The sequence below is a fragment of the Rhinolophus sinicus genome, chromosome 1 (genome assembly GCF_057876585.1).
Source record: "Rhinolophus sinicus isolate RSI-liver-muscle chromosome 1, RSI-T2T, whole genome shotgun sequence".
NCBI classification, from domain to species: Eukaryota; Metazoa; Chordata; class Mammalia; order Chiroptera; family Rhinolophidae; genus Rhinolophus; species Rhinolophus sinicus.
The window spans coordinates 12869026-12883021 of record NC_142501.1 but is presented as its reverse complement, the minus strand read 5'-3'; the positions used below and the strand labels follow the sequence as shown (position 1 = coordinate 12883021).

The window sequence follows — 13996 nt, the reverse complement described above, 5'->3', positions numbered from 1 at the left end:
GCTTTATGCTAGATTATGGCAGGTGTTCAGGAGACAGTGATAGAGAAGACATCTGGTGATAGAAACATCTAGAGATTTGGAGTCAAAGTTTACACTAATACCATCCTACTGAAACAATAGCACAAAAGAAGTCAGAATACCCTACAACTTTTTTTCTAGTTTTATGGAGATACAATTGGTATATAACCCTGTAACTTATTTTTATTTTTTAAAAATGCAATGGGAAGACTGAGTACAAATCCCATGCAAGTTTTGATCACTTATACTTCTAAGACAATTTGAATTTTTCTGTGCATTTCCAGCAAGGTTGTGAATAGACGAATTAGATTGTATATAGAATTGAGAGTTCCCTCTACTTTTTTGAAAATAGGTAGCAAATAGGGAATTGAGGTTCTCCAGCTCTTCATTCCTCTGTCCTGTACTTGAATTGTACAGTGCAGCATGCCTCAGGGAGATCTTTTAAGCTTCAATTTCAAAACCACTTAACCTGCAAAACTGTCATGTTCCATTTCTAGTACCATATTCAGTTTCTAATCATATTGCCCCTTTGGCTAACCTCACTACTGATTCTAACTCAGTAGTGTAGTATTTTAGTTTTCTACTGGGTTCTAACAGGATACGTCAGCAAAGAAAGCAATCTAAGCTGCCAACGCCATTTTTAACCTGAGAAATCAGTGTAGGAATATAAAATTATTCACTTGCTTCTATGTGGAAGTTGAATTATTATTCAACAAATAAAATGCCAAAGGCCAATAGGAATGAAGCTGTATCTGAGTTCTTTGGCTGTTTTCAAAAATTTAGCAGGTATCAAAACAGCTATTTCAATGGACATAGATATTTCCAGAATAAAATATCCTAGAATCCTTATTTATTTTTCACATTTAGATATTCTTATGTTTCCTAAAAAGTTAGAATTAAACATAATTTGTTTTATGCACCATCCATATTCCAGGTTTTTCCTCATGTTTCCATTTAGTTTGGCTAATGTTTGTTGAGTACCAAGGAATTATTCCAAAAACTTGAGGGAGTAGAAAATCTGACTAACTTCCTGATTATTTCTATCATGAGGAAGCTTACAGTCTAATTGGAAAGAGAGACTAGATATATAATTAACAAATTTAAAAAAGCCAGTTTCTGTGAGCGGTTGTTCCGAGTTACATATATATATGTTGCCCAGAAAAGGGAAAGAATTTTGCAGGATCCCTAGTTCACTTTTTTTCATACAACAGTCTTATTGAGATATAATTCACATACCATAAAGTTCACCTTTTCAAAATGTACAATTTAGTGTGTTCTAGTATATTCACAGACTCGTGGACTCATTACTAATTCCAGAACATCTTCGTTACCCCCACAGAAACCCCAGGCCCATTAGTAGTCACTTCCATTTCCCCCTCTACTTCACTTTTTCCCACACTTTAGTTATTTGCATATACCCTCACAATTTTGCAATTTTCATGTATCACTTATGCTAATACTTACATTTTTACTTAAATAAATCTGTCCATGCTTTCACAGTGATATCCTTGATATCATAAGTGTGATATTCTGTTATTTTTCTAATATGCATCAAAATGGATGTATATCAAAATCATTGTTCACCTATGGGCCACCTGAAATTACCTACTGCACTTTAAGGAACGTTGATTTTCTACAGTTTGCCCATTTAAAGATTGAATACCCAAAGCCTAATGAAATGAAGTGACGATTACTGGTTTACACGACAATTTTTGTAACAGAGCCCAGCTTGCCTCACATGTACCCCTGTATCATCCTGATGTTACGCGCTCGCGGAGGCAGTCAGAATAATGTTGGAGAACAAAGAGAGTGCGAGGGCGTTGGGAGAGGCTCTCTGAGTGGGAGGTGGTATTCCCACTGGACCTGAAAGGATAGAGAAGCAGGAATGTGTCTCGTGGAGACGTTGAAGAGAGACATTCCAAACCAAGAAAGCCATGTGCTTCTCTGTTTCTCAGCCTCGAGGTCTTCTGCAGAGACGGGTGAACGAAGCCTCCATAAGACCCACACTCACACTTGAACCAGATCATTTGATATGTTGGGGTTCCGCATAAGTTTATTTGAAAAAGGGTTTTACTGCTAAAATGATGAAAACCCGGAATATCCAATGCCTAAGGTGGAGGAATGTTGACTATTAAGGCTCCAGCCCAAATTACAGAGGGTCTTCACGGGCATTCTAAGGGCCTATACTTCGCTGTCCGGAAACTGCTGCGAGTTTTTGAGTAGAGGGTAATGTGATCAGAGCTCTCATTTGGTTTTCTCTGAGAATAGCTTCTATTTAGATTATGAGTGAAAAGAGACGAGAATTGAAGAGAAGTTACAATGTCTAGTCTAGATATCACAAAGATTTGAATTAATCCAACAAATGTTTCCTGAGAGCTTACTATATGCAGAACACCAGCAGTTATTGGGCAGATATAAAAAGGAACAGAACATGGTTCCTGCCCTCAAGTTGCTTATAATCCATTAGGAGAGTCAGACATAAAATATTAGCTATAATTAACAATAGGGTAAAAGTAATGGAATATTACTGATAGCTAACTTGAATTGAATGCTTACTCAGCCAGCCTTGGTTCAAAGTGTTTTATATGTGTTTTTTCATTTAATGCACATGGTACCTTTGAGGGGCAGAATTTGTATTTCTCCTGTTTTGCAAAAGAAACAGAGAGGTTAAGCAACTAACTCTGGAGTTCAGCCCCTAAGTGCTGAAACAGGCTTGAATTTGGTGGCTCGAGGTCCATGGTCTTAAACCCTTGCTGTACTGCCGCCCCTGGAAGGGGGAGCTCCTGCTGTACATTGGATGGGAGGGTGAGGGGAGGGAAGAATCAGTGACAGCAAGGCCTTGAGACTGGGCAGTTGTATGAATGGTGGTGACTTAGAGAAAGGAATGCTGGGAGGAGGGGTAGGGTATTTCACATTACAGCACACAGACCTAGCAGGCAGCCAGAAATGCAGTTTTGGCAATGAGGATGTTGGTAACAATAGTGATAATTACTGAGGCTTTTGAGCATTTGCCATGTACCAAGCACCATCCCCACTACTTGATTATCTCACTTATCCCCTATGCTACAGATGCTGTTAGCACAGCATAGTAAGCTCTGGTGCAAAAACAGTGTGTGGCACAGCCACGTCCTGGCCCCAGCCGTCCTGACCCAGAGCTCAGTGTGTGAAGGACTCTGCTCTGTGGCCTGCCTGGGTGACACAGCCTCACAGTACTTCTAGGTGAAGCAGATTAGCAAGAGCTGAGCAGCGGTGTTGGCAGCAAGCAGTCTTATTTCTTATCTCTCTGAATCACAGAGGTAGACAATATGAATTGTACAAGATGTTAAAATTTGAAATGAACCAAGTTTATTTCTTTTTGAGTGTGAACAAAACCCAGAAAAGTGAGATCAGCTATGAAAAGCTGCATAATGATGAAGAATGTGCAAGTTTGTATTTAATGTTAACGTGTAGGGCTATAGAACTCTTAGTTCTCCCGTTTGAGCTGTTTGTGGCGTTCATCAGAAACCTAACTTTTGCATACGTGATCTTCACAAACCTTTCCAGCAGTTCTCTAGCGTAGGTAAGGCATTTTTTACTATTCCTAAGTGTAGGCTTTTTTTGTTTTTTAACTATTCATAAGTGACTAACACAAGGTTGCATAGAGGGTAAGATGGGTAAGGGATGTAGAAAAGAAACCTGGGGATGTATCGTAAACGTTTTCGCTTCCCCCCCCTTCTTCTACATCCCCCCCCACACCCCTCTGGTTCAAGCTGTTGTCTCTCAGTCTAGTTGTGTAGGACACAGCTCCCGGGCCCATGCTGGTCTTATGAGCCTTGCATTCCCCTCCCCCCTTGCTGAGGTCATCGGTCGCCGGTCATCTGTCGGCCGCTCACAGCAGCCCGGCAGCTGCCGGCTGCTCACGATGGCTGCGGGCTAGCCGCTCATGGAGGCACAAGGTGGCCCATGGCAGCACACAGCAGCCCACGGCAGCTCACACCGACCTCCAGGGAGAGCTGTTGTTCACAATCTTAGCTGTGGAGGGCGCAGTTCACAGGTTCATGTGGGAATCGAACCAGCAGCCTTCGCAGCACAGCGCTCCAACCACCTCAGCCACCGGGCAGGGCCAAAAGTTTTCTTTTTAAACAACTTAGAGTTATCAAGGCAGATACTTCCATTTCTGCTGCCAGTTTCATAGGACTGCCTAAGACCTAAGAAGCATGTGAGGAAATGAGCCCCAACATGGAGGGAGTGTTGGGGGTGTGATTTGCCTTACCACCTCTCCTTTAATGCTCTCCCTTTCAGGGTATGGTGGCTGTGTCGGGCAGTCTGTCAGTGCTTCTGGACTCCATTATCTGTGCGCTTGGCCCCTTGGCGTGTCTGACCACACAACTACCTGAGTTGAATGGCTGTCCCAAACAGGTCCTGGTGAGTTTTCCTTGGATTTTTTGTGCCAGACCCCTTAGGAGCCGGAGAGGTGCTGCCTTAATGAGCTCTGTCAGGCCTCCTGGCATAGCATACAGCACTCCCTTCCTGTGTCGGCCCAGGCACAAGACACTGTACTGTTGGATGCATGCAATGCTTGCAGTGAAACTAGAAGACATGCATTTCCTAAAACCGTCCTTTGGAGAGGGCATTCTAGCCCTTGAGGTACTGCAACTCCTGTGTTTCCTGTTTGCTCTTCTACACACAAAGAAAGTGCAGGAGTCTTCTGGCTCTTTTTTACTGGGATTAATGGGAGAAGTCAGCAGAAAACTTCCTAGCATGACAGACAACAGGGTGCTATCTTCATTCTACCATTTTCTCTAACTCTGGTTTTTTTCTCTCATCTCTCTCCACTGAGCAAAGAAATATGTGTCAGGGAACTAAGGTGTAGTACTCCTCAACTGAACCTTTTCCCTTTGTTTTGTTTTGCAGTCAAACACGCTAGACAACATTGCTTACATCATGCCTGGACTGTGACAGCAGAGAATTCTGGGACAGAAACCTTATCTTCCCCCATTGCTGGTTTGTGTATATATGACTGTTCCAGATCCCTTCACTGGCGTCTGGGAGTAGGTTTTAAATTTTTATATACATACATATATATATATACATATATATATAATGTACAATATATACATAGGACTGTAACTACTTTGCTTTTAATAATTTTATGAAATGGCAAAGGTTTAGCCAAGGGGAAACCTTGGCATGAATGTCGGCTTGGAATTCTTTTTTCTCCTGTGGTGGATAAATCTGCCTTAAAAATCAATGTAACTTGGGGGCTGGGGCTTGTTCTGGGTGCCAAGTGCATCTCTTTATAGACAGCTAAAATGTGATTTTTTTCCAAACTCGGTTGTACCTCCAGACCCATCACTGACCATTTGCCTTACCTGTCTTATAGTCTGAAATGTAATAGGAAAGATTATGGGAACATGCCAGTTGACTGAATTGCAAACCTTTTAACTTGAGGTGACCCAGGTGGGAGGTGATAAAACCGTTCCCATCTTAGAATTATTGCGATGGCTTAGGTGAACTTAGTATAGGGTTCATGCCAATTCCTGCTCTACAGGTGTCCATGTCTCAAAAATTATTGTAATCATTGGTACTATTGGCAGCCTCAGGAGAGGCCGAGGAGTTTTGTGAGCCCTGGCAACATAAAACACCTTGGAGAGGGCAAAGCTGTCAGTGCCACCAGTTGAACTGCATATATTGTGAGTTGACCCAGAATCTTTGGTCTGCAGAACGAAGAGCTGGTATCTTCCATTGGCAGCATTCGCTTAGCCGCCAAGTCTTCACAGGTCCCGCTGCTAGTTGCTTGGTGACTGTGGATGATGAGCTTGGCCCGGCGGTATTCTTGGGTTCATCTCATTGGCTCCCCTGGGGGGGCAGATACACCGTGTTCTGCATTCCACACACGAGTGAATTGCAAAAAATAGTACTCGATTCTCACGTAGGTTTATTTATGCGCGTGTGTGAATGTGTGTTTTAATTATGTGTATTTAACTCTTTAAAATCTTAGATTTTAATTTATCCTGTAAATTTCTGTACATATAATTTAATAACAAAAGTCTCCACCAGCAACAGCATGTGGAAGATAGACTTGTTGATTTCTTCCCCTCCCTTCCTTCCTCTGGCCTCCTCTGTAAACTCCCATCTACATTTTAAGGTATCATGCCTCAACAAGGTATCATTATGTAAGGATTCTAATTCCTTATAATTCAATAATGTCAAGAAAGTAAAATAAAAAGGAATGTTTCCCTTCCCAGCTACCCTTATTTCCAAAGAACCAGACTTTTGCTTCCAGGTTCCAAAGAAGACAGTTGAGCGCTTCAGGGTTGTTTTTAAATGTGGTGTAAGATTCCCTGCCAGAAACCAGCTCTGAGGTAACTGTGCTTTCTTCCCGGGGCCTAGACGGAGCTCCACAGCATCAAGGTGGATCGTTGAGGACAGTGCAGCCAGGCTGCATCTTATTTAATTCCTTCCCTTCTCCCCACCGTGGGAGTCACCGGGCTGTTTCTTAAAGGTATTCTTGCTGCTAAATGCCTTTCTCAGCTCAGAGCAGTTCTGAGTTTTAATTGGGGAAACAGAAGGAAACAAGAATGGTCTGGGAACCAAAATCAAGAACAGAAATCTTGTTTTGATTTCGTGTGTTAGAACTTGTACCGTGCCTCATCTGTACCCCTGGAAGTTTCCTGTTTGACACAGGGTGTGAAGGAGGGGCCTTGGAGACATGGATTAATACGGAAAGAAGTCCAATCCTACCATTGTCATTTGAACACATTAATGAAATCCTGATGAGGACCTGTTTTTTGTTTGTTTTCCTTTAAAATCCAATCCTATTGTATTTGTATTTAAAATTTGTACACATTTGTATAATAATCTGTATCTTGTGGTATTTGGTACTATTAGAGGAAAAACTTTGGATTCAGACCTTGCAGTTTTTATATCATTGTTTTATTTTGTTTTTTAAATAAATTCTAGCGGTTTGATCCAAACTCCATTACAGTTGTATAAAGAAATAAAATTTTGTACTTATATTATTAAAAATCACATTTTTAATATTTGTAGTCCAGTCTCAGCTCTTTTTTCCCTGCTGCCAACCAAAGTTGCTTCAAAATTATAAAACCTGTTTTCCACACTATATCCTACCATAATTATCTTAAAAAGAAAAACCCATCTGGAATAGAGGTCAAGTTTCTGATCTTAGCCATTTTCCTAACGTACACCTTCCTCTGTTTCTATTAATAGTAACTCTGACATTGTGGAATCTCTCATGTTCTCTCTTTTGCAGATTGCAAACCCAGTGACTCTGATAAAGTATAGTTCTGTTCATTGGCAAGTAAAATTTTATGTACATTACAGTGTTCGCCTAACTCAAGAAAATATCCATCTGTAAGGTTCACATCTGAATCATGTGCTTAATATGATATATTTCACGCTGTTTCAGCACTGTCCTAACTTGGTGATATTGGATAAGTCACTTAATCTTTATAGGTGTCCTAAGTCACATCTGTAAAATAATGTTCATGTCACTTCCTTGTCTCCACGCCAGCAGCCAAGCCAACCTGACATGAATGTTTAGGACTAGTGTGAACATTTAATATATGGAAATATGACCTTTTTCAAGGTGAAAATTTCAATGCAAACACAAGGTGTGATTAGTCATAAAGTGAAATATTATGATTGAAAGGCTAACTTACCTTTCAATCAAGGCAGCAAGAAAGACATCACCATATTGCTGAATACTATTATAGAGAATGACTTGCATATTTTCTCTCACTTAATCCTCCCAAAAGCCTTTTGAGTATTATCCCCCTTTACAAATAAAGATGCAGAAAAGTACTTTCCCTAAGGTTATATAGCTAGTAGTAGACGGTAACACCAGAATAAGCACACAGTTCAAACTGACCCCAAAGCCTACGCTCTCTTCTACCCAAAGCCACTTATGTATGTAATCCATCCGAATCCTCCATTATCTACAGTACTGAGTGATCGTAGGAAAACTGTCTGAGACTGTTTCATTGTTCAAATGCCCTTTTGTCCTAGGTGGATTTTACGATACAGGCCTCACTTTCTTGTCATACTATTATCTTTAAACTTTGTTGGCAAAGTATCTTGATTTTTGTCTAACAGCACTTAATGAATATAATAGATCACATTGCATTTAAGCAATATGTCAGTCTTAAGGGACGTTAAGCATTTTTACCTTTGAAGGTAAAAGGAAGGCATTTGATACTGATAAAACACTTAAAAGGTAAAATTAAAATGGAGTTTTTATTTAATGTTTCTTGCTAGCAAAAATTTTTTAAACATACCTTTAATCAGCTTTGTACTAAATATTTTCCATTTATATTCCTATCGTTTGTGTTGACAAAATCCACACACTTCCATTTCTAACTGAATAGATATACAGTATTCCGTTTGCATGGAATTAAGATGATTCTACTCCCCGCTTGGCCAGTATATGGGTTGTTTCTGCTTTTTTACTATGAGGGATAAAACTTTCAGTGGTTTTATTCTTGGCAGTAAAGCCAAGATCTTTTGCCCATAATCACTTTAAACCAGAGTGATGCAGGAAAGCAGGAACTTCTGGTAAATCACCACCCAAAGTAATGGAAGAAGCCAAAGGAAGTTCATGCTAAATATACGCCGTACAACCGAGCAATATTCTTCAAGGAAGAAAAATATGTATGGTACCTGACATGAAGTTTATCTTAAAGGTACGTGCCCCCCTCCCATAGTCCAAATACCATTATTGAAAGGTAGAATGATTTAAATTTTCTTGTTAGTCATTGTGCTAGACAATAGTGGTGAGGAAAGTAGAAGTAGTATCCCAGCCCTTATGGAGCATCTAGACAAGTGGGGGGGGAGGGCGTTTATTAAAAGGATGTGCATTATTAAAACACTTCAAAGCACAGGAGTACGTGACTCCCATAAAGTTTTTATATTGTGCATTAAAGATGTCAGCCCTCAAACAGGTTGACATCTGTTAAACACGTTAACACACAGAAGTGATTAAGTTCTAATTTAGGTTTTCCATCCTAAATTTGTGCACAATTTAATAGGCTTTCAAATTTAAGAATCACAAACATCATGGTCAGTAAATACTAAAGCCACTAACTACCAAAGCAGTGGTTATTGTATCTTCTTGGTGTGCGTGTCAGAAGAAAAAAAACATAACCAATAGATCAGATCTAATGTGCAGGCAACATCTGAAACATGGCAGGAAAGGAAGGTTTAAGGAGATACTAGAATCACAAAGCTGGGGAAGGCCTTTTGAATCTTAATTCTTGAGGTCCACAGCTGTACTTCGGCGACCCCAGAAACTCCCTGAAGTTAAATTGTGTCCCTGCCTTTTCTCTTCAGAAAGGCTCATGGCTTCAAATTCTCAAAGGAGCCTGTGACCTAAAAAAATCAGAGTCCTCGATCTAATTCCAGCATCCAGAGAAAAATGGAAGCTCACTGCTTGAATCACACGGTAAGTGGCAGAGACGGGCCCCACGCCCTGCTCGTGGCTACATCTGTGTGCTTCCTACCACCCTGGGCTCTAGCCCGTCCCAACTTGGAATTGAGTTGTCTCTCAAACCCCTGGACCTCGACCTCAGATAGGAAGAGTTCTACCAAGGCAAGGAGACAGCCGGCCAAAGAGGCGTCAACCGCAGCGCAAGGTGAGGTCCCAAGAGCTAAAACACTTAAGAGTGAGAACTGCAGTCTGGGCTTGCTCGGCAACCTTACCCAAGTCATTTCCCTGGTGTGGGACCCGGTTTTCCCGGTGTGTTAAGAGATCATTAGGCCACGCCCCTAAGCCTTAGAAAACGTCGAGGGCGTGGCCTAAAGGTCCAGGCTCTCTACCGCGCTACGTTGTGCGTGACGTCCGCCGACACCGAGGGAGCCGCAGTGAGGTCACCGCCCTCCTTCTCAGGGGCGGGGCCTGTGGCCACGCTCCAGACTGCCTCCGCCCTGCCCCCACCGGCGCCACCTCGCGGACCATCCGGCGCGTCACGTGACGGGTCGAAGGCGCTGGCGGTTGCTGTCAGCTGATTCCACGGGTTGGTGGCAGCGGCAGCCGCAACGATGGACTTTCTCCTGGGGAACCCATTCAGCTCTCCGGTGGGACAGCGCATCGGTGAGTCCCTGGAGTCTCGTCCAGCCCCGACGCAGGGCTTCGCGCCCGGCCTCGGTCCCCGCGGGGCTGCCCCACGTCCCCAGTCACACACCCGAGGGAGGCAGGGAAGAGGAGCGAGCCTGGCGCGTCTCTCCGAGACTTGGCCCCGCCCGGTCTCCCGCCCATCTTGATTGACAAAAGCCTTGGTCCATTAGGGAGCCTCGGATTGTGATGGATACCTGTCACAGCCAATAGGTAAAGAGAGAGGGCGGGTCCGCCCGCGGCTCAGCCAATGCGCGGCTGCTGGGGTCGCGAATGCAGGGAGAAAGTTTAGACGGTTAAAGGGACTGCCAGCTTTTGCAGTCCTTGGGCTGTTCGACTTTTTACTGGGGTCGCGCAGCCTGGGCTCTTGCCGTCTCCTTCCTGGGCTGCCAGGCTTTCCGGATACGGATACCTGAGAAGGGCTAGAAGTTCATTCTCCCGGGATCAGAGCTGGGCGTCTGGGAAGCGACTTGCGGGGACCGGGCCAAGCAGCCCTGCTTCCCCCGCGCCTGACACTGGGAACCCGCTCGACGAGGCGGGCAGCCTTGGAGACCACGGTCTCAGGACGCATCTTCTTTGGCAGTGCTCACCCACCGGCGTCAGCTCTACCACCTAGAGTCGCCGGGATCTGAGCTGCAGGCATCTCAGACACCGCCTGACTGGGCCTCCTTTATGTCTCAGTGGCTCGCGTAGCCCAGCACTCTGGCCAGAGACACAGGCTTACTCAGAGCCCGGGTCTCCCGCCTCTCTCGCTCCCTGTTGATGGGACACGTACTAGTTCAGTGACGCTGCCTCTCTGCGCCGATGTTTCCTTCCCTGTAATTAGCGGATAGTAAAGGTCCCTGCCTCCGTGCGGTTGTTGTGAAGATTAAACTCATTAATAAATGTAAAGTACTTAGAACAGTGCCTGCCACTGTTCCATAAAAGAAAGTGGTAATATTGATTGTCAGTGTTACTGAGATGCCACCAAGGGAGGCCCGGGAGGCCCTGGAAATGGCCAGGTAGTAGCTCTCATGGGTACTCACACCTGCCTACGCCCCGGGAGGACCCACGGGCCCTCCCTAACAGCTAACACTCCTCCAGGCGTCTGGCTTTGTCTCCGTCTTTCATGAGGAACCCGCAGGCAGTACTGTGACATTCTCTCTTCATCTTTTTTGATAGTTTAAAGCCTGAAACCCAGATTGGGAAAATTGGATCTTTTAAATAAGACATTCTTTCCATTCTTAAAGGTCTTGGAAGCCAAACCTAACTGAAGTCTGTCAGTCCAGCTCGGTGTTGTAATTGTCACCGTGGCTGTTTGTGGCTCTTCTGAGGTTTTGTAATCAAATCTCTCCCACAGGGGTGTGGCAGTAGAGGATTTACAAACCACCAGGAAGCTCCTGGACCCAAGAGGGGAAGCTGTCCTCTCAGGACCACCAACACCCACCCCCTCCGATCCCCCGCACAGCACACACACACACACACACACACACACACACACACCAGTCATTGTCTTAGAGCTGAAAAGAAGGTAGCTCTCGTTTCATCTTTATTTCTTCAGCTACAGATACCACTGCTTTCATCACATGCCAAGTTTGAGACTTAACTACTTAAAACAAAACTCTGCCCTTCTAAGTCAGCCTATAAATACCTGAGGCTTTCTTGAAAAGCTCACCTGAACTCTGGGCCTCAGATGGTCAAAGAAAACAGCTTCTCTTTTTACCCTGAAAGGGTTGCCTGCCTTGGGTAAGAAATACTCTGTCCAGAGAGAATGCTACTAAATCCTAATACCTTAGAGCACAAACCAAGTTTCACTGCCGGATGGGTCCTTACCCCGGGGCTCTTCTAACCTAAGTTTCTCATCTGAATCCCCTGGAGATCTTATTAAAGCACCGCAGGCTGGGCCCCACCCCCAGAGCGTCTGACTCTACAGGTCTGGGGTGGAGGCCTAGAATTGGTATTGTTAACAAGTTCCCAGGGGATTCTAATGCCACTGGATTGGAAACTGCATGTTGAAAACCTGTTTCAGTCCATCATCTTCGTTTTACGCAGGAAAATGAGGCCCAGAGAGGGGAAGCTAGAGACCGTGACTCACCCAGGACCCCGGTGAAATGATAGGAAAGATGCGATGAACTCCCCAGAGCAACTGAACTTTAGAGCAGAAGAAGCTCTAAAAGTAGAATTAAATGAATATCTGCCCTTGGTATTCCATATTTTTCTTTTAGATAAAGAGGCGGAAGTACCACTGATTGGCTGTGATTATTGATGATCCGATATTAGCGGCTCGTATTTCTGTAAATTACCCGAGTACAGTAATCTCAAGCCTGCCAACTCCATCCCTTGGTGAGGGTGGAGCCCCGTAGAATTGATGTCCCTGAACTCAGTGGATTCTGACGCTGTGTTGGGCGGTTGTTGTGTTGTGTTATGAAACATGTGCCCTGGTACCTGCCAGACAGTAAGTGTCCATAATCGTTAGCCATTGTGATTTTTCACTGGTGTGATCATCATTGCAGGGGCACAGTCTAAGTTAGTGGCAGAGCCAAGGTGCCAACCAGGGCCCTGACTGCAGTGCAGCCTCTGTGTTGGTCGCGGCATCATTGGGAACGAGCAGTCACGGGCTGGGTGGCAGCCATATTCACAGACAGGTCAGGTTTCAGGCTGTGGGGTGGAACCGGTTCTCACTGGGGAATTAGAGCCTTTGACTGGCCCTACAGCTAGAACTGGTGAATAGGTTTTGTTCCCTCACTGAGTCAAAGAAATAAAAGTCAAGTCCCGGATTTCCGCTCTTTTGGATTTAGAAAATAAAAACAAAAACCATCAGTGTCTTCTAATTAGCCTAGGGCCATCACCCCATGAGACGCAAGGGGATTCAGGACAAGTTAACTCTTCGCCTCCCTAACCCAGGAGGCCCGTGCTCTCCAGACTTCTGTCCTTCACACACCACCTTCATGCTTTACATCTGCCTCTGTGCCACCTTTAGTTTTATTTTCATAGTATTTTCCTTTTGTTGTCTCGCCTTTTAAAGTTTGACCTCATCCTGTGTAATTATATCCATGAAATCATTACTTTGACGAGCTAGCTCATGTTTTGGTTTTTCTTTCTATTCCGTGTTAAATCAAATATGTAACTCCAAACGCATCTTTAAGTTTGCCCAGGAGCCCACCTTACGTGGTCCTGAGTAGTACATTTTGGTCATTCAGATGTAAACAGTCTGAATAGGGTCAGAGCTGGGATCCTGCATCAGAAAATCTGTGTTCAGATACCAGCTCCACCCCTCCCCAGCTATGTTCCCCAGACAAGTGACAAACCTCCAAGGGACTTATGGCTTGATAGACGTGGGAAACTTGGCAATTGATAGAGCATTGAGAAGTGCCATGGCGAGCCAAACTGCTGTGCAAGACCCGAGGACAGGAACTAGGCTTTGCCCGATGGGGAAGGTAAAACAGGGAAGGAAGGAAGAAAGGAATCCGGGAGAAGGAGGAGGGAGAGGAGCCAGCCAGACCACAGGAAGCTGGGACAGGGAGAGTTTAAAGACATACAGAGTTGTCCCCTGTTGGATTGGAACTTGTTTGCGTTGGTTAGTATAAACCTCTTGGGTGGTTAATTTTATGTGTCAACTTGGCTGGGTCATGGGACCCAGATATTTGGTCAAACATTATTCTAGATATTTCTTGAAGGTATTTTTAGATGAGATTAACATCGAGTAAATCAGATTATTCGATATAGTGTAGATGGTCCTCAGCCAATCAGTGGAAGGCCTTAACAGAAGAAAGACTGGCCTCCCCAGATGAGGGACTTCTGCCAGCAGACGACCTTGGGACCCGAGCTGCATCTCTTCCCTGGGTCTGCAGCCTGCCAGCCTACTTGTAGATTTTTGGACGTGCCAAACCT

At 44.2% G+C, this 13996-nt stretch overlaps 2 protein-coding genes across 6 annotated transcripts in view; both read left to right on the top strand.

Annotated features, from left to right (window-relative positions):
- Positions 1-7040, top strand: part of HMGXB4 (HMG-box containing 4) — a 31049-nt gene extending 24009 nt beyond the window's left edge. For all 3 annotated transcript variants that reach the window (XM_019728412.3, XM_019728411.3, XM_019728414.3), the window contains 2 exons: positions 4300-4422; positions 4912-7040. In XM_019728412.3, coding sequence (XP_019583971.2) covers positions 4300-4422; positions 4912-4956 — 168 coding nt within the window. In that variant the 3' untranslated portion in view covers positions 4957-7040. The remainder of the gene's footprint in view (positions 1-4299; positions 4423-4911) is intronic.
- Positions 7041-9876: 2836 nt separating this feature from the next.
- The window catches only part of TOM1 (target of myb1 membrane trafficking protein), a 34144-nt gene continuing 30024 nt past the window's right edge, over positions 9877-13996 (top strand). The window contains exon 1 of one of the 3 annotated variants that reach the window (XM_074326278.2): positions 9877-10105. In XM_074326278.2, coding sequence (XP_074182379.2) covers positions 10054-10105 — 52 coding nt within the window. In that variant the 5' untranslated portion in view covers positions 9877-10053. The remainder of the gene's footprint in view (positions 10106-13996) is intronic. The other 2 variants (XM_074326279.2, XM_074326280.2) reach the window with 2 other exon arrangements.